The following is a 20,830-nucleotide window of genomic DNA, read 5'->3' as shown; positions in this document are numbered from 1 at the left end:
TGTATTTTTTTTACATGTCTTGAATGTGTACTTCACTTTTTAAAAATTAATCCACCCCTCCTGGTTCAATCGGCGTAACAAATTTTAGTCTTAGGATCTTAGACTTAAATTTTACATTGAATTTGCTAAATATGTCTCATCAAATAAACGCAGATGCTGGTTGCTCACTGTATTCCCTGGCTTAGTCAGCTGAAAGGCACATTAGTTACCATTATACCGATTCTTTAATTCAGCCCCATGCTATGGAAGAAGGATAAGTGATGAGGTAGTATTAGCCTTCCCAGAAATGTCAATATCGGGTAATTCAATTTTGCAGCATTTTCTAAATAGGACACCAGTTTTTGTTGCTGATCTATAATTTCTGATAGCGTATGCACTTTGTCATTTTCTGTGCTGCTTTCGACTGGGAATGAAAGTCTAATTCATTTAGTTTTCCTTTTTCTGGGTATTCCTTGCTTTTCACACTGAGAAGGTATGCATCAGGTTTCCTGTTCGCGCTTATTAAACACAAGTGAAAATGCACCAAGCCATTTGTGATGTAATCTTCTTCAGATGTCCATCATAAAATAGTGATCACCGTTATGCTGTGCCTGTGTAGGCCTTCGTGAAACCATCCAGTTTCTACACCTGCTTGTGCTATTTAGGGTCACAGAGGTCTGGAGCCTGTACCAGAAACTACGAGTAAAAGACAGGGAATATCCCCAGATGGGGTTGCAACCCATGGCAGGGCGGGTATGCACACACACACACACACACACACACCATTCGCGCACATAGTCACTCCTATGGACAATTTGGTAACTCCAGTTCACCTGTGGGGTAAAAACAGAGAACCCAGTCAAAACCCCAAGATAACATGGGGAGCACATGCAAACTCCACACACAGGGAGCCAGGGGGGACTCAAACCCAGTGAGTCCCAGAGGTGTGAGGCAACAGTGCCAACCACTGCCCCCCTCCCCACATGCAATATATTGAGTGTGATTCTGTATTCAGTTTTTATCCCTAAAAAGAGAGGGAATCATGGTGTATTTACTTTACTAAAAAGAGAGGGAATCATGGTGTATTTACTTTACTAAAAAGAGAGGGAAACATGGTGTATTTACTTTACTAAAAAGAGAGGGAAACATGGTGTATTTACTTTACTAAAAAGAGAGGGAATCATGGTGTATTTACTTTACTAAAAAGAGAGGGAAACATGGTGTATTTACTTTACTAAAAAGAGAGGGAAACATGGTGTATTTACTTTACTTTTACTACATGCACCCACATCAAAATGAAAAATCTCTAGATTATAGATATGATTGCTAAACGTATCTGAATGTATCAGTTATACCTGTAATCTAGAGATTTGTAATTTTGATGGGGGTTTAAATGCCTCCAGAGGACACGGGTAACCAGCAGTAAAGCTGGGAATTATGGGAATTAATGCACTCCGTAGAGAAATAAAATTATGTCCATTTTCTGATGATCTTTCTAAAAAACATTAATTGGTTTTCCATTATTTCTTATGGGAAAAATTCGATCAGAACTAGAACTTTTTAGGATTCGATCCGAAGTCCGGAACGGATCAAGTTCGAGAACCGAGGTACCACTGTATTAGTTTAAATACTAGAACTCGTGGCCGTATGTGGAAATGTTAAGCTTAATTTAAGAAAACACTTCTTTACACAGCGTACGTGTAGTTAGAATATGGAATAGTCTTCCTACTAGTATAGTGCAAGCTAAAACCCTGGGTTCCTTTAAATCAGAGCTAGATAAGATTTTAACAACTCTGAGTTATTAGTTAAGTTTTCCCCAAACGAGCCTGATGGGCCGAATGGCCTCCTCTCGTTTGTAAATTTCTTCTGTTCTTATGAAATATATACCCCCGTTTTGTTATATTGTTAACATATAACGAATTTCTTGAAAATTTTCAAATACGCTTTAAGCCTAAGGAATATGCTGTGGTGTTTGATGCAGTTACACAGAATTTACCCAGTGAAACAGGTTTTAAAAAGGTTTAAGTTAGATATATTGTAAACACATGTGATTGTTGTGGGATATTACGCTTGTTTTTTTTGTGTATTTATTCACGATTGTTTTGGACAGACATGAAAAACTTTATTAAAGACAAGTTGAGTAACTTTGTAATAATAATGGGCTTATTTGATTTCATTTTTTATTTTAGATGGACTGACAGAGCAAAACAAATATGTTATTCAATTACTATTTGTACTAGGGCTGATTCATTTCCATAAATCAAAATGGATTAATACTAAACATAACTTTTATGTTTTTTGTTCAAACAATATATACATGTAATTTAAATGTCCAAAAACAAGAAAGCACAGAAGACATATAGGATTATTAGAGACTTTCAAATGATATATTTTTTCTTGTTTTTCTTTGAAGCATCTGTGCATGTACCCCTGGCAAGGTCCTATATTTTGTATGTGTAGCAGATGTGAAATGGCGGAGACAGCAACAAGGCATGGAGGGATCAATTCTTCGTTTTATTTTATTCTACCTGCACCACGAAAGCAGAATGGGGATTGTACACACACGTAGTCAACTGCAGTTTCTCCCGCTCCCACAACAGCACCCACTGTGCCTCTGAGGAGCCGCAGAAGCGCAACAAGGTGCGTGCGTAAGGTGTAACTGTAAGCTAAGCCCCACCTGCAACCCGGAGCTATTGAACCCTCCACATAATAATTTAACTCACTCATTTATATAACCAATTACCATTCAAAGTTGAGTGAAGTTGACTCATAAAATATATATAAAAAAACATATAAAAGAAATAAAATATTTCCACTGCTACATATGCAATATATGGATTATGTTCCTTGTAACTCATTTATCTTTGTCAGTAAAAGTGATTTTGGAGGGAAAAACTGTTCGACTCTGGGGGAAAAACCCTGCAAGTAGTGACAGTGCCGCCACCTATAGGCGCTTTGCCGTTTGTCTATTCGGTAGACGCCCTTTTTCAGCACTACGCTACCGAGCCAGAAAAGCTCGTCGTGTAGATAAAACACAACAGACACATCCACATAATGCTGTTCGCCAAAATGACTATGTTAAATGAAGCGATCACATCTACGATTTATTAGGAAAATCTTTGAAACATATATGCAGATTGGTAAAGCCATTTAAAACCGCTCGACTACTGAAATTAGACATAGCGGGAAAGTGCAAATTGCACGATTTGGATGAATGTCGTATATGGTATATAGCTACTAAAAGAGAAATTTAAACCTTTCTTTACGACTGCGCACGTTGCCTGTAAACTACATTTCCCATGATGCCTCGCAGCGATGACGAGTGACTAGTAGTCATGCGGATGGAAAAGACAGTGGTGTAGTCGCAGGCAGAAGAAGAAAAGTTTACGGAAAATGCATGGAGGGAATGGGAGAGAAGAGAACAGTCAGCGGAATTGCCGGATTCCGGCCAGCAAATCTGTCGAGGTGGTTGACTTTGAGGGCACAAAAGAACAGGGCTCGAAATTGTGCGGCTATCTAAATAAACTTACGGGCAAAGGACCACTGAGGGGATTCAAGCCGCTGTGGTTCGTCTACGACCCCAGAAAATGCTACTTGTATTATTTCAAGTCCCCCCAGGACGCCCTGCCCATGGGGCACATAGACATCGGCGACGCCTGCATGAGGTATGATGTTGAAGGCGAAGAGGGGCAGTTTGAGATCCTGACGGCTGGAAAGCAGATCCTGCTCAAGGTAAGAGGGGCATGAAGATGATGATGATGATGATGATGATGCATGGCTCGGGAGCCGGTCACTAAGTCACCGGACAGAGTCTGATAGAGACCCAGCATATTTCTGTTTTATGCATTTCTAGCAGCAGATTTGGCTTTATTTTACTACCAGAAAAGCGTAAGGGGACATTAAGCTGTTTGGTAATATGTTGGGGACGAGGAATTGGAAGATATTTAATGACACTAAGTTAAAAGGCGTGTATCATTAGTAATATGAAAGGTACTGAAATGCAGTGCAATACAGTTTTTGACTGGTGGTGTATTGATGTGGTGCCATCTTGCAGGGTTTTGGGAAGTACCTCCTGTTAAACTCCTGGGAATTTGTCCTCTTTTTGTTTTCATTTTCTCATTGACTGTGCACTGCCCTCACAGCAGAAAGCTGCTGTACTTCTCTTTACTTCTTTATAGTATGCCAACGGCATCTTCCTTCCTCTATCAAAACCCTACATTTCCTAAAATACTTTTTGTCTGTTTTTAAATATATTTGCCACTGTCAGTCGTGTGCTGGTAATTCGCTAAGACTCGCAGACAGGGATTGCAGATGGCATGCTTGGCTTTTTATTCGCAAATGCACGATGTAACGTCTGCTGTGGTTTGAAGGCCAGGCCGGGGCTGCGCTTCCTTCCCCCGCATGACAGTTATTTAAGGTTTAGATGTTTTCCTCTCCCAGATGGGAATGTATAAGGGTCCCAAGGGAAACAATGGCAGGCTGTCTGACTGGACTCTGATGATAGACAGTGTTACTTTTCCTGTGCATTTAATGCCCGCAGAGAGGCTATTAATGCAAGAAGTCCATCTGTCATAAGTCTCCCATTGACAGCCGCCTATAATGACACAAGGTGTATTTAACAAGTATCTGTGCCTCATTCATCTATGTAGGATAAATATTAATGATTAGCGAGGATGTGGCGTGACAGAAGCAGGACTTTTAAAAATCACCTGTGTGACTTGGTGCATCTTGGACTGAAAATAGGAGGTAAACACAACATCTGGGTGATGTGATTAAAATCTGTGTAGAGGACTTTACTTTCATTTATGTGGATTGTTAGTCATGAATGTTTGAAGGACATGGGTACTCTATTTGCTGTGTATGGTTAAAGTACACAGAGAGGGTCAGGGTTTATAAAGAGCACTGCCGCTTTCCTCTGGCTCTGGACTGTGAAATTCCAGTTGCTTTGAGCTTTGTACTCATGTGCTGTTTACACTGTTGCCACTTCGCTGCTGAAACTTCACGCCGTGTGAGTTTAGTAAGGAGTGTCAAGCTGTGAGTGAGTCATGGGTGGGCGGGGCTGTGTGTCCAGGGGGGGGGCGGGGCCGTGAGTCCTGGGTGGGCGGGGCCGGGATCAAGTGACCAGGCCATTCCCTCACTTCTCCTGAACCTCGTTCCACCCATGCTGGATGCAGCCATGGTTTCCGCAGCTCCCGCGACTGTACCCTGGCCCCAATCCCCGATGATATATTAGGGGCTGTGTTGCCTGTCACTTACTCATCTACCCCACCCCCCACAGGCACCCAGCCAGCAGGTCATGCACTACTGGCTGCACCAGTTGCAGCAGAAGCGCTGGGAGTTCAGCACCGCGCGCGGGTTGGGGACCCGAGACAGCTGGAACTTGCCCACCATGCCCCAGATACACAGTGGCTTGGTGGCCAGCAACACAGGTACGTGTGTGACTGTGTATCTGAGAGAGACTGTGTGTGTGACTGTGAGTCTGAGTGACTGTGTCTGTGTATGACTGTGCGTGTGTGTCTATGTGATGTGTGAGCGACTGTGAGGGTGTAACTGTGTGTGTGTCTATGTGTCTGTATGGGTGTGTCTGTGTGAATGCATGGGTGTTTGTCTCTGAGTATGCATGGGTGAATGTGTCTGTCTGTGTGTGTGTGTGTGTGTGTGTGTGTGCTGTCTGTGTGCAGGCCTGTGAGCATCCTGTGTTAATACCAGCTGGGCCTGAGAGATAGTTTATCTGCTGCTGACACATCATGTGATCTGGTGTCTTCTGGCAGCTTCTGTCAGAGTTCTGCCGTTGCTTTCTAGTCAGAAAATGCTGCATGTTTCCCTTGGCTTTCGGCAGATGTTAGTCTTTTTCTGGGTTCACCCAGGCTGGAAGCATTGCTTGAATCCAGATGTTTTCTCTGTTCCCACGTGGTACTTCTAGCCTAAGCATAAGACTGTCAGCCATGGGGGGGGGGGGTGGGGGTGGGGGGGGGGTGTGTGGCATCTCTCCTGGGCCCTTTAGCGAGGCCCTTGCCTCCCCAAAATGGTCCAAGGGCCCTGGATAAATAACTGGCTCTGTGCTCAGACACAAAGCCTCGCTCTCACCTGTATATGTGTGTCTCAAAGGAGAGCATGATGGGATATGCGAATCGAAGCATTCCAGTGTACCTGTGCAGATGGCAAAATAAAGCATAATAATAATTTAATTTCATGAGCGTTAAATAGAAGGCAGGCACCCATGACTCCTCCTCAAATCTCCTCCTCCTGCCAGCATCCCATGTGGTCCCCGAGGCCTGCAGGGTGTCCTCTTCATCCGCCCCCCCCCCCCCCATCCACGCTGTGGCAGCACTTATGACTTTGCTCTCTCCCTGGGCTGCAGATGGCTTTCCTCTAGAGGCGCCGAGCGAAAGTATGGAGAGGGTACGCAGTGATTTTTCCATGGATGCCAACGTGGACGACCTGCCAGGGGGGTCCACCACTCGCAGTGCCAGCACCCACTTCTCCTTCAGGCAGCTGGGCTTCGAGCTCAGGTGAGAGCACAGGGGATTATGGGAGAGGAACGTTCTTGCAGTGCTCTGCTTTGGTGTCTAGCAGCCAAACCCATCTTCTGCCCATGAGTCCTGCATATTTCCAGGACATGGGGAACCTGTTTACCCCGTTCCGCCCTCCCCGAATTGCAGTTAGGTTGTGCGAGGCGGGAGCAGACAGTACATGAATGAGACTCGCCAAACAGTTCCCCTTGGCAGAGAGATGGGAGAGGATTTTATCGTGCTGCATTTTGGCTCTCAGATTCTGCACATCTGGAAGGATTTAATCTGTGTGCTGGAATGACAGCATGACATAATGCTGCTTAAAATTGAATCTTTAATGGTAAGGGGGGGGGGCGGGCAGGGGGTGTCCCCATTAGTATTTAAAATATCATTTGAGTGAGAAATGAAATGAGGTTAAATGCCCCCACCCCCGCCCCGTAGTTTCATTGTGCACGCCATGTCTCTGTCAACACTGTCTTTGTATGTTCTGAAATTTTTAGTATAGACTGAGGTGTTAAACAGTTGTTTTTGCGTGTGTGTAACCACGTTCACTGCAGAAGAACAGATGCCTTCACCAGTTTGGCGTAAGTGTCATGGAATGCACTGGACCAGCAGCCAGTTTGAAGGTGCTGTCAGGTTTGCTGTGATGTAATCATGTGCTCCCAGAATGTTCCTAAGCTCTCTTTGCGTGGTACCAGGAACTCGATGTCCCAGCTGCGGCAGGGCTGGGGGGGCGAAGGTAGGCGCAGTGTCTTTTACACCGCGGAAGAGTGGGAGATGGTCGACCCCCCTGGCAAGGACTCGCAGGAGCCGACGCAAATACAGGAGCTCCCGAAGAAGCCCCCCCCAGACTCCCACAGATGTGAGAGCTTTGCCGCCACACAGACACCTGGGGGAGGGGCTCTCGTGATGAGCGGATCTGCTGACGAGTGTTCTTTCATCTCCGGATATCAGTAACCCGGCATCAAAAGCTCAGTTCACGCAAAGATAAAACCACAACTTTAAAGACTTGTATGAAGTGGTATTGTTTAGTCTACGATGCTAACAGATGCTAACATATTTATAGTTTAGTCTGCGATGGTAGTTGTTTGATGTGCACAGAAACATCCGGAAGGGGCTCTTCCTGCTAGCTTCTGGCAGGTATTTTAAAGGCTTTTCCTAGACACCCTCAGCTTCCAAGCTAACCTCTACTCGCTTCTATCTAGACTCTACGGGCTCCGTGTTCACGTTCGACTTTGGGAAGTCTGCATCACGCCCCCGGCGGCCCTTCCTGCGAGACATGATGAAGGCCAGCCGGAGTGCAGAGAGCAGCCAGACCGACTGCAACGGCAGCAAGGCCTCCGAGATGCAGCATCGCCTACAGAGTCTGCAGGAGGAACTGGCTCAGCTCAGGGAGGAGCTGGCCAGCCAGAAGGTACCGCGCCGCCCATTTCAGTAACAGCCCGTCCATACAAATAATAATAATATATACTTTTTTTTTTAATTGATCCCCGTGGGAAAATTCTTTTCATGCCTTCCCCAACTTGCTCTCTGTAGATAAGAGCAAGATGGACGCACAGGGCAGCTGTCCGTAGCAGCACCCAGGGAGCTGGGGGTTAAGGGCCTTGCTCAAGGACCCACAGATGTGCCGAGGCAGGACTCGAACCGGTGACCTTCCGATCACAGGCACAGAGGCCTAGCCCACTGAGCCACAGTAACAGGCCACCCATCGCAGTACCGCGGCGGCCCTTTCAGTACGACACCGGGAGCCAAATGTGCTAAATAACTTCTGTGGCCTGCAGCTGTCCACTGGGCTTGGGGTTGGTGGGGGAAACGGCAAGTTTCTGCCTGGCTCTTCAGTCGCACTCATTTCAAGATGATTTTTTTTTTCCTCTTTTGTACATCAAACAAACATGACATCTGGCACATGACTCGGGGTGGGTGCTTAGCCCCCCCCCCGATGACCCCCCCTGGTTTTATCACACCCTCACACCTTCCGGCGAGCTCGTCTGCTGTTACCCCTTTCCGCCAGATCTCTCGACACGATCTCCGCGCAGGCAGAGTTAGCAGGGTAAGCATCGCGACCCGACTGGCCTGGTGCCTGTACCCTTTCTCCCCCCCCCGACTGCTATCAGGCAGGGTCTCTGCACTCCCTGGTACGTCGCTTAGTGAGAGGAAGCTTTTTGTTTCGGAGTTCCTCCTTCCCTGTGCAGGTTTCCCCTTGTGACTGTCTGCTTTCGAAAAGTTCCCTTGTGGTCTGCCCAGCTGTGTCACATAATCACACGCTACCTGTGTTCCTCTGGAAATCAGGGACTGATATTCGCTATCAAATGTGAAATATACCTGAAAGCGTACCATAAACCTTACAGAATTTGCAAATGGATGCCTGTCTGTGTGTTGTGTATATGTATGTATCCATACATAAATATAAGGTATCTATAATAATTTCTGGTGCTATCTTGCTACTTTGGTGTTTTACAGAGTGCAAACTCAAGGTAGGGGGGGATCTTTGGCTTTCAGTTTGGCTGCGGTCCCTTTGGTTGTTGATGCTGCTTTATAAAAAGAGTTAAGGACGGTTCTGAGTTACGTGTTCAGTCTACTTTATTAAAAGCATTAGGTCCCGTGTTGCTTTGTGTTCGGTCTGCTTCTAATAAAAGCATTAGGTCCCGTGCTGCATTGTATTCAGTTTGCCTTAATAAAAGCGCTAGGTTCTGTGCTGCATTGTGTTCATTCTGTTTTATTGAAAGTGTTAGGTTCTGTGCTTCATTGTGTTCAGTCTGCTATATTATATGTGCTAGGTCCCGTGCTACATAGGTCCCGTGCTACTTCTACAGTCTGCTTTAGTAGAAGTACTAGGTCCCATGCTACGTTGTGTTCAGTCTGCTTTGATAAAAGCGTTGGGTCCTGTGCTGCATTCAGTCTTCACACATGGCTGCTTCGGTGCTCTGTATCCCCCTGAGCACGTGACTGCTGTTATTCCCCGCTGCTGGTCCTGTGCCGTTATGCAGGAGAGCAATCACCTGTGACTGGCTGTGATGTGCCGCTCTGGCATCCAGCTGAGGAGAGTGTGGTGTCTGATCAGATACAGATCTGAACTGCTTGATTTATTTTGCTGTTGGACCTTTTAAGAAATAAATAAGACATTCTGGCTCAACTGAAGAAGTGGTCCATGCTCGACCAGAATTATTATTATGATTATTAATAATCATAATAATAATAACAAGTAATATTTTTGTATTAATCCCCATGGGGAAATTCTCTTTTCACCTCCCCCATCTTGCTCTCCATAAGCTCATGAAGAGCAGCCACCCTCTGCAGCACCCAGGGAACTGCAGTTCATGGCCCTTGCTCAAGGACCCACAGATGTGCTGAGGCCGGGCTTGAACCAGCAACCTTCTGATCACAGACACAGAGGCTTGAACCATTTTGTTTGCCCCTGGGCCAGTATGAAAAATCCAAAATTTCAATGGCCTAGTTCACAGGAGTGACCTCAGCTTGAAATTCGATGAGAGTAGTTCGCAGAAATGCTTGATTGGCCATTTTCAGATGCCTACATCTTTGCAACGGTGACACTTAAGCATCTGAAAAAATGTGGATATACAATTCTTTGGCCTAATTCCAAATATTTATTTATTTAGCTTGTAGCGTGTACCTGTTCATTATTGACCAGTATTCCAAAGGCTGTATCTCTGTCCCTGTTTTAACTATGGTCACCCATCCATTTTGGCATGTATTCATTACTCAGTATCTTATAACTGCACTTGGTATCTTTCTTTTATTTTTATTTAGCTTCACATTGTCAGGTTTTTAGCATTCATGATGAATAATTCACTAAACCAACAAAATACCAATGAAGATGAACCAACAACAACAGTTGTCATTCGAACTACACAGAATGAATGTGACCATGCCCCTGAAATTTTGTAACTCTCATCAGTAGTCAGCTTTGACAGTCTGTACTGACTATTTTATGCTTCTGGTGCTGGGACAGTGCAGAGAACATGATGGAGTAGGACCCAGCACCTCATGGAGGCATGGCCAAGTAAGCATCCCTGAATGGTTCATGAACTTGGCTCAGACATCTTCACTGCCATCAGACAGACCGTTCCATAATGACTCCAGTGCTCCAGTCATAAACTGCAAACTGCCGCTATGTACTGGCCAGGTAGGTAAGTTTAAATTGCAGTTTCAGCTGGCATTTTTGCAATTTCTTGCTCAACATTCTCCACTGTTGTAGGACTTCCTTCTGTATCGGATGACATGCAACAAATTTCAAGAATGGTTTTTCGACTGACAAAATGCAGTGGTGGCTTCTAATGCCTGACACTCTATGCTTTCTCATACCGGGCATCCAGTGCGCAGTCTTCAGTGTTTCTTGACATTCTCATTTGTCACCCAGATGAAGTGAATGCCCTTCAGATTTTCCTGACACAATTTGAATGAATCATGTGGTGTCAAGATTTGGATGTTGACTGATGCTTGAAGACTAGCGTGTGCTACAAGCCTTTTAACTGTGTCCCCAGTGCGATCACACGGACTCTTCCCATGCGGAGTCGCGAGGAAATGCCATTTGGCGTCCAGTTCGGAATCGGCTTTGTGGTTTAGCAGATTGATCATGTTCCTGTAGTTTTTGCACTGCCCAGCACAGCCATCTGAAAAGTAGATCACCTTGCTCACCGATGAAAGTTCGGTATGAACGTGCTTAAGAAGCTGGTCCTGAAAAGCATGAACAGCAGATGTGTTGTGATTCACACACTTGATTCAGATAAGTAGTTTGACTTACTAACAAAATGGTGAGTGCCAAGGCCATCAGACTGACTGCAAAACATTCCAGTGAACCGTGAGACTGGCTGTTGTAGGGCTGTGTGTTGCCATTGCTTGAACACAAACACATCGTCATCTTCCACTCTGTTGGCTTCCAATCGTTCAAAAAGATATTTTGAAACCGCTTCTGTTCCTGGACATGTGCTGCAGCGATGTCTGGAATTAACGTCACAAACAAGTTTACTTAAGTCCTTATAGTCATCTTTTGTGGGCACAGCAGCTAACACCAGTTTAACATTCTGATGTGACTCAGACACATATTGAATGCAGCCACTGTCACACACCATGCTGGTCGTAAAAAAGCAAAGTTGAAAATCCCAGCTTCACGGTTGAGTTACGCTTCACAGAACCCGAGTACAATTCTGTCAAATTGCACATCAGCAATTGCTTCTGACACTGTACCATGGTGTTGGTGCCTTCAACTCGAACTAAAAAGCCTTTTTGCCTGGGCAACACCTTGAACATTCATCGTAGTTGTAAAATTTAACTGCCATAGATGGAGGCTTCCCCATTTTTCTTCAGGCTTGGCCAATCTTCTCTCTTGAGCTCCCATGCTTGTCTCACCATATGCAGCGTGCTGTTGAAGTCTTGTGCTGTCTTCTGCAGTGACCATTTTTCAGGCAGAAGTGTTCAAATTTGTGTTTTCTCTTTCTTGCAGTATCATATTATTTTTGTTTCAGTTCTTCTTTAAGTATGTGAAAATTAGAGCAGTTCTTGCATTCAACTTTGCAGCTGCCAGCTTGAAATTCAGCGGCATCGAGCTTTGCTATCTTGGCAGCTTTCTCTGTATTCACTGCCGCTTTGTGTCGGTCGGTTTATCTTACTTGTGAAAGTTTTAAAGACGCCTGTCCAACAGCTGGCATAATGGTACTGAGTTCTGGAACAGCAACCACGACCTGACATTGTCTCTTCTGTGGAAGCCTTCAAAGGCATTTGGGTGCATCTTTCTGAATCTTCTGCCGAACTCTTGTGTTCTTTCGCAACTTGACACTCTTGACACAATTTCTGACTGGCTTTTATGCCATGTCCAATCTGTCTTGCAGTTTCGATTAACACTGCACAAAAGCCATTTTCACTTGTTTATTGTGCCGCAGGAGAGGGTTACAGCATTTCTGTTGTGACATTTTATATTTTGTGATGTAATGGCGATGGAGTCAAACTGTACTGTTTTCAAACAGCTGTACATTAATGTCACTTCGCCATAGGATCAGTTCATGCTCTTGAGCTGGTCTCATGCAGTGTTGTTGTGTTTGTATGGTTCAGTATTTCAGTATATAATGTCTGTAAAACACTTTGTAAACCCTGTGATTTAAGCAGTGCTGTATAAGTAAAGATTGACTGATTGATTGATTGACGACTAGCTGCAATTTATGCGGAAAGCTTGTATAAGATCCACAGCTGTAAACAGGTGAACGAACAGAAATATGTTTGTGATGCTTAGGCTCAGCTGATAGCTGTTAGGGGTGGCTAACTAGTAGCAACAATGTTCTAGTAACTGCTCCGTCTCCTCCTCTGAGTCTGGCACGGGTTCATCTGCACGGCATTATGAGCTTCTGAGAGTTTCTGCTGTTCCTCAATGTTCTTTGAAGTCTCCTGGAGCTGGAATGGTTTTGGAATGGTCCTTTCATATCCATCCAAGAGGCTGGTTTGACTTGCAGGCAGCCCTCTGTGTGATAGTGCCACCTACGGGACGTTTAGTGAGGGTACAGGCATTTTAAGAGTGCGATTAGGACACCGCTCTATTCAGGCCGGCTTCTGCTGTGGGGCTGCCGTTTTCTTCTTTTATGTGTCCTTGACCTGGGCCTTTTGTTTGCCAGTAGGTGGCAGCAGAGCCGGTCAGCCCGCCGTGGCAGGCAGCTGCTAAGGACACCATCCTCTGAGAGGGCGCCGACTTGGCAAACTGCTAGCACCTCCCCTGCACACGAGGAGGACAAAGGCTTCCACACCACTGCGTGGCACTGGCTAAAGATGCTGCAGGATATTTAGCCTCCTTCTGCTCACTGCATCGGTATCCCCCGTCTCCTAGGAGCTGGTCCGGCTGCTGCAGCAGACCCTGAAGAGCGCGCAGTGCGAGAGGCCAGCCGTCGCGGTGGCCGGGGGCCCCGGGGGGCCACAGGACCAAGCCGCACTCCTGCAAGAGAAGGGCACCCAGATCAAGGGCCTCTGTAGCCACATGGAGAAGCTGGCGCTGGAGAAGGAGAGCCTGCAGCAGGAGCTGAAGAGCCTGAAGAACAAGGTGGGCGAGATGAACGAGCAGCTGGGGATGCTGATGGAGACCATCCAGGCCAAGGACGAGGTCATCATCAGGCTGTCCCAGCAGGGCTGTGACACCGCTGGAGGGGCTTGTGGCTCTCCAGACTGTGGCTCGCCCACCTCCACCTCCAAGGAGCTGCAGGAACTGGACAACCTGAAGGTAGGAGCCTCGGCCTCCTCAGTGAACCCCAGGCGTGCTGCCGCGGTGCCGACTGGCTCTCATGCTGCCGGAAATTGAATACACACTCAGAAGGCTTTTCAACGTGTGTGTTTATGGAAGTAATAGCGTTCATTCGGAGCATAAAAGCCGCTGTGTGTTCCTGCTTCTTTGGGGAGCTGTGCCAGATGCCCGGCGAATGAGGAGAGGCACACAGACTCGCACTCTCTCTCCTGAGTGGAGCATTGCACTGTTTAGCCCAGTCAGTACGTCAGACTGATTGGATGGTTTGCTTTCAAATTTAATTTAATTGTTGATTCGTTAAGTTGGAAGTTAGAAAAAAATTAATAAAAAAGAGTAAACTTTGTACATAAACCCTACGGATAAATGATTTCTTATCTGTACGAACCCTTAAATGCGTCCATGTGCGGGGCGATGAATTCTGTAAGAGTGCTCTGCCGATTGTGTTCCTGCATTAAATGCCTGAATCTGCTTTATTGCTGATCCTAGGATGGCCTACAGGCCTACAAAACCCAGAACAAGTTTCTGAACAAGGAGATCCTGGAGCTGACGGTCCTGCGTAGGAATGCAGAGGGCAGAGAGAAGGCTCTAGAAGCAAAGGTGACTGTGAGATGTTTGCCGGACTGGGGACATGAGCCCTCAGCAGCTTGGTTTAAGGCTCCTCAGGCACAATTCACCTACTTGTCATTTTATCTAACCATAAACTAACACTGCGACTCAGGAAGAGTGAGTTGATGCTGGTGGTGGTACCACGTGGGCAGGATCCATCTCAGCCCGCTCAGTCTAAACAACATCTGGCCCATTTCTTCTGACAGTACACAGCCCTGGAGGCCAAGCTATGCCAGGTGGAGAGCAAGTACCTGATCCTCCTGCAGGAGGTGAAGAGCCCGATGTGTTCATCCTCCGAGGAGAACCCAGCGCAGGAAGTCATCTCCAGGCTGCTGGAGGACGCTCTGCAGGTTGAGAGCTCCGATCAGCAAGAGCACCCAATCTTCAAGCCGCACCCCGTCAGGTACTGCCGGGCCGGCCGCTCCAGCCCACGTCCGACCTGCTGCCATGGCAACTCCATAAACCCTCATCCAGAGGATCGGTCGTCATTATAGTTGTGTCTTCTGCATGGTGTAACTCCTAGTTCCTCTTGTCCCACAGCGAGTACGACGTGTATGGGTTCAAGACGGTGCCTGATGACGACGAGGAGGAGATGCTGGTGGCCAGGGTCAGGGCACTTAACCTGAAGAAGCTGTCGCTGGGAGAACAGGAGATGTCTGTGAGCGTGAAGTGGGATAACTACTTAGCGGGGATGATGAACAGGGAGATGACGCGCTCGCCGGAGCTCAAAGCCCTGGTGCGCAGCGGGGTCCCCCACGAGCACCGATCTAAGGTGTGGCGCTGCTGCGTCGGCTTCCACGTGAAGAAGCTGCGGGAGGTGCTGCCGCAGAACTACTTCGAGAGCCAGCTGCGCGCCGCCCTGGAGAAGTCGAACCCGGCCTCCAAGCAGATCGAGCTGGACCTCCTGCGGACCCTGCCCAACAATAAGCACTACGCCTCGCCCACCGCGGAGGGCATCCAGAAGCTCAGGAACGTGCTGCTGGCCTATTCCTGGAGGAACCCTGACATTGGCTACTGCCAGGGTCTCAACAGGTGGGGTGAGCTGGGCAGGCGGGGCCTGGGGGGGAACAAAGTGGCCCCTTGGCCTAATAGGGCTGCCTACTGACTGTCTTTCAGATTGGCTGCCATCGCGCTCCTGTACCTGGACCAGGAAGATGCGTTCTGGTGCCTTGTCACAATTGTAGAGGTGTTTATGCCACGGGACTATTACACAAAGACGCTGCTTGGGTCCCAGGTAACAAGGCATCTCTTTCCTTTGGAGTCTCGCTAAAAGAGACCGCAGCTCAGTCTAAGTTTATGTTTTATGATTTTTTTTTTCTAAAAGAGCACCAAACCGTTGGGTTTATTTATTTCTGCTCCTGTTCCTCCAGGTGGACCAGCGGGTCTTTAAGGACCTGCTGAGCGAGAAGCTGCCCCGCCTTCACGCTCACTTTGAGGCATATAAGGTGGATTTCTCCCTCATCACCTTCAACTGGTTTCTCGTGGTGTTCGTGGACAGCGTCGTCAGCGACATCCTCTTCAAGATCTGGGATGCGTTTTTGTACGAGGGGCCAAAGGTAAGAGGATACTGTCTCGAGACGGCAAGGTACTACACTGTCTGCAGGAGGTGCTTCTACTGCTGGGGCTGCACTAACTGCAGGGGGCGCTCTGACTGCTCTCTTCTCTCCCGGCAGATCATATTCCGCTTTGCTCTCGCCCTCTTCAAATACAAAGAGGATGAGTTCCTCAAGCTGCAGGACTCCATGGCCATTTTCAAGTACCTGCGCTACTTCACACGCACCATCCTGGATGCGAGGTACGGGATCCCCCATACACACGTGCTGTGTCTTTTGTCTTATCCTGTCACTGCACCAGACTGGGAGCTTTTGAAGGACTGTTTTATGACAGTAGCTCTGAGGCTAGGGATCTGTGCCAGTAATCGGAAGGTTGCTGGCTCGAATCCCGTGAATGCCAGGAGTGATTCCCTTGAGCAAGGCCCTTAACCTGCAATCCTGGGTATGACGTTAACCTACATCCATCCCCTGCAAGCAGGCCCTCCAACTTTCAGGGAAAATGTAGGGGTTGGTGGCAGGATTGGGACTCCAACCACCGGAAAAAACCTGACACTGTTCCACTTCATTCGAACTAGTGTGGTGCTGAGGTATCACCTGCTACACAGCAGCACTTAGGTTCTCATCCCTGAGGTGGTTCGTCGTGTGGTGGGTGCGGCAACACACTGTATTAGAATGCGCTCCTTACCTCTCTCTCTATTTAAACTCTTGCTAATTCCACCCTCTACACTCTTTCTGAGATCTTAAATGAACGGTTGTGGCTGTGGGGCGCTCTCGGCTTCTGCGATTGGCCAATGTCGGTTTCTGTGATGCTCCGTGTCCCCGCAGGAAGCTCATGAACATGGCCTTCGTAGACATGAACCCCTTCCCGCTGCGGCAGATCCAGAACCGGCGCACCTTCCACCTGGAGAAGGTGCGTCTGGAGCTCACGGAGCTGGAGGCGATCAGGCAGACCTTCCTGCGGGAGCGGGAGACCACAACCGACGGGAGGACTCTGATCAGCGACGACGAAGAAGACAATTAACAATCAGCCAGCGAGAACCAGCCTGTGTAGCCCAACATTCAATTAAGATGTATTATTTTCTTAATTGCAATCAGAACCTGCATTCCGCATTCAGATGCTGGACCCGTTTGCAACCCGACTGCATCTGAGCAGAACTGACGAGCCTTTTTGGTGACCATCTTAGATGAAGACCTAACAGAGCTGTATGGTTGTTGCACTGATGGGACCCTGCAGTGAGCAGATTGTCTTTGTAGGTCAGAAAGGGCACAGTATTGATAAGGAAATAGATTCTCTTAAAGTTGATCATAAATAATGCATTTAAATCAAGTTAATTCTGTGGTTATGGTGATATCCGGCATTTCAACTATTCAAATATCCGGCATTTCAACTATTCAAATATCCGGCATTTCAACTATTCAAATATCCGGCTTATGTGAAGGCCAGATAACCTACACAGAAGCCTTGAATCTTCACAGTTCAGGGCTCCGTGTTCGGGTTCTGTTCGTGCCACATTCGGTTATGGGGATGAAAAATGAGTTCGACAGCTCGCATGCACACAGGGCTTGCAGCCGGTTATGCTCCTTATGCTAAGCGGGTCCTTCTCAGGAGTATGTTTGTTTACAGTCCCATTTTGTCTTGTATTTCATTTTATGATCTATTGATGTTTTTAGGTATTTTAGACACCTTTTTTACTTTGTTTCCAAGCTATGTCAGTGTACATTTCTCTGTCATGTGGCCCCAGTCTGGCAGACATTCCTCACTCATATTCCCAGTGCCATCCGCATGGTCCCAGTCTGGCAGACATTCCTCACTCATATTCCCAGTGCCATCCGCATGGTCCCAGTCTGGCACACATTCCTCACTCATATTCCCAGTGCCATCCGCATGGTCCCAGTCTGGCACACATTCCTCACTCATATTCCCAGTGCCATCCGCATGGTCCCAGTCTGGCACACATTCCTCACTCATATTCCCAGTGCCATCCGCATGGTCCCAGTCTGGCACACATTCCTCTCCCTCAGCCCCCAACCTCCAAAGGATTCGTGTACATAGCAGGGTGTCACTCATCAATTTTATTTATTGTTCCATGGTCACTGACTTTCATCAGGCATTGGTGGATCTGTGTCTGTAATTTTCTTTGACTCTTGACACTCATTGTGTCTGCAGTATCACTTCCCTCACATGAAATCTCTCTCAGTATGACAGGATTTACTTGGATCACACTTGATCTTTTCTGTAATGAAGTACATCCTCTCTGCTTATGCATGCCCAGTGAGTGTTACTCAGACTTTTCTGCACTCGTCACTGCGTACCTCATCCTTAGGGTCAGTTCATTTACTGTGTGGTACTTTGTCATATTGATATTTCCCTTGCAATCCTAATATGGACTTAGCAGGCTGACTATTATACGGTCACTTAACACAGATGTAGCTTAATAGCATCATTTTAGAAAATGTCAGTATGTCATCTAATGTATCTCCAAATGTAATTGGGTTTAAAAAACTGTGAAACCATTTTTGAGAGCAGGTCTCTCTAGCTGCCATATCGTAACACTTTATTCTCTTGTTAATGAATATTCCTTTGCTTTTTCAGGTATATTTCTGTCTAGTTTTTTTTTTTAATTTTTTTTTACACAATTTCATTTCAATTGCAAAAACATTTTGCTAATGGTCAACTTATTTTTCTTTTTTAAACAATGGAATCCATGTAGCATGCCACATACAGAATTGGGAAAAATAGGGAGCATTTCCTGTTTAAGGTGGAGCGGTTGGTTTTTACTTTTGTATTGTATGAGTGTAGTGCCTCATTTGTAAAAACTGCCTTTATCAAAGCTTGGCACCTTAGAAAATAGGCACTTTCTTTTGTATCATAAATATGTATTTTCTAAGTACTCTGAATGCAGTGATGTTCAGAATGCGAAAAAGGCAAGTTTACATGCATAAAAGTATTATCACAGTAATAAGCACACCCAAATGCTATTTTTTGTATCAATAGCATTAATACTCAATAAATAATGTACCCACCCTTTGTCTATGGTCTCCTGTATTGTATGCATTTCCATTTATATATGGTGTGACTTTTACATTTATTTTTGTAACAGATGCGGTTTCAGCTGTGTTAATTGCATCTACCTAACATCTTATACATTTTAGGTGTATCAGTCGAGTCACAGGATGCTGAGCCCCGCGGATTTCACGCTACTTCAGGTTAAAGTTGTTGGAAAAACAACACTTATGAGATGTGTCTTTGAGATGTGGGATCTGTGCATCCTGTTTTAACATACTCTTATACCATTAAGTAACTCCACACACTGTCACACTGAAGGGGTAGCCCCCCCCCCCCCCCATTTTGTTGGTCAGTAAAATTTCGCAGTAGTAATTGCATCATTGTCAACTATCTAGGTCACACCACTTATCAATACACGTGTGAGCAGTTTAAAACTTTTAAAAGTTTAGATGCATACAAGTATTTTCTGGCTGGTCATGTACACAGGACTGGTGTATGGGAAATTCATGGAAAAGACTGGTTCCTAATCGTATCAAAGGTGAGAGTTTTTATCCTTGACTTTTTAATGCTGCAGAGCCTAATGTCAGACAATAAGAACATAAGAAATTTACAATCCTGATAAAAAAATTATCAGGATTGAATTCAAGTCCTTATTTGTTTACTCATGTGCTCATTTTTTATTGGAAATCCCTTAAAATTGCGATTACACAGGTGAAGAACATGAAATAAGGTGACAAATTGTCACGCTCTATCTTCGTCTGGACAGCAGATGTCACTGCTGTGCCCTTTCATAGTGTCTACCCCATCTGTTGCTAATCCCTTGTTACGTATTTATTGTTTTCTCTGGGGTTTTTACTCCTCCTCGCCACTGTGGACATGACACAAATTGAACTGCAAACTGAAATCCAATTTTAATTAATCATACAAACGAGGAGAGTGACAAAATATTGAGAGGAATGCTGTGTTGTTAAAAATGAATAGAAATATCCAGGTTTGCCCTCTTTCACGCATCTGGCAAGCCACTGATGCTTTCTGACTCTCACACTCACAAGAAATCTTACAGAAAATCTATATTATTCTACTATAAACATAAAATTTATTTGCTGCATCAAAAGTGTCGGGGTGGTTGACAATCCCTACAGACTATTTAAACTATTACATGCATGTGCGCAGACTTGTCTTGAATTTAAAATCTTACGCCAGAATTTCAGAGAAGAAACGCCTCAAGACCCGTCTGTTCTATGAATTCCTCTACTAGCCTGATACCTCCTTACATTCCTCAAATGTTCCTCTGTTGCACTTCTGCTCCTTGAATAGTCATATTTAGTCGCTTTGTCTGGTAGATGTTGTGTAGCTCCAACTTCAGTTCTGCTTACATTTATACTGGATATTCACTGGAAGCTCAGCCTAGCTGCATTTCTGCCTATATAGTTGATTCCTTGACAGCATGTATGTTTGCAATGTGATATTTGACGTCGTTGCTTTTGGCAAAAATGTCTGCTCAATACATAAGATGTAATGTAAATATGCAAAAATAAGAACATAAATTTATAAACGAGAGGAAGTCATTTGACCCATCAAACTCATTTGAGGAGAATCTTATCTAGCTCCGATTTAAAGGAACCCTAGGTTTTAGCTCGCACTACACTAACAGGAATTACTACATTATTCCACACTCTGACTGTACGCTGTGTAAACAAGTACTTTCTCATGTAACAGTTTATAACTGAAGAAGTTACCAAATATAAATAATTTCACACTAATGCATACGCAAGCAGTATTTTTAGCGTGTATGTTTTCAACTTTCCTGTAGGTGACAGCAGTGCACCGTCACAGTAAAAACTAAACCTGCACAGAGTATTTCTTAGAAAAAAACCTTTGGCTTTATTGGCATCTCGCCCATGGCTGTGCTGACCGGGACAGGCTCCTGCATGGG

The 20,830-nt window shown here is 45.8% G+C and overlaps 1 protein-coding gene across 1 annotated transcript; it reads left to right on the top strand.

Moving 5' to 3' along the window:
• The first annotated feature begins 3,005 nt into the window (after window positions 1-3,005).
• Window positions 3,006-18,917, top strand: tbc1d2b (TBC1 domain family, member 2B). The gene is made up of 13 exons (XM_023817632.2): window positions 3,006-3,711; window positions 5,258-5,408; window positions 6,341-6,491; window positions 7,190-7,353; window positions 7,697-7,905; window positions 13,321-13,707; window positions 14,215-14,325; window positions 14,541-14,737; window positions 14,875-15,366; window positions 15,451-15,568; window positions 15,705-15,890; window positions 16,008-16,129; window positions 16,713-18,917. Exons 1-13 carry the CDS (start codon window positions 3,373-3,375, stop codon window positions 16,906-16,908), a joined length of 2,823 nt encoding a protein of 940 aa, XP_023673400.1. The 5' UTR covers window positions 3,006-3,372; the 3' UTR covers window positions 16,909-18,917.
• Window positions 18,918-20,830: the final 1,913 nt, after the last annotated feature.

The sequence above is a fragment of the Paramormyrops kingsleyae genome, chromosome 11 (genome assembly GCF_048594095.1).
Source record: "Paramormyrops kingsleyae isolate MSU_618 chromosome 11, PKINGS_0.4, whole genome shotgun sequence".
NCBI classification, from domain to species: domain Eukaryota; kingdom Metazoa; phylum Chordata; class Actinopteri; order Osteoglossiformes; family Mormyridae; genus Paramormyrops; species Paramormyrops kingsleyae.
The sequence above is the reverse complement of the archived record's forward strand: the minus strand, read 5'-3'. Positions and strand labels throughout refer to the sequence as shown.

Bases quoted from the DNA above. Each gene is read 5' to 3' on its own strand.
- tbc1d2b (XM_023817632.2), top strand. From the start codon at position 3,373: ATGCATGGAGGGAATGGGAGAGAAGAGAACAGTCAGCGGAATTGCCGG. The intron at 13,708-14,214 runs GTAGGAGCCTCG...TGCTGATCCTAG, and splicing joins AGGAACTGGACAACCTGAAG to GATGGCCTACAGGCCTACAA. The intron at 14,326-14,540 runs GTGACTGTGAGA...TTCTTCTGACAG, and splicing joins AGAAGGCTCTAGAAGCAAAG to TACACAGCCCTGGAGGCCAA.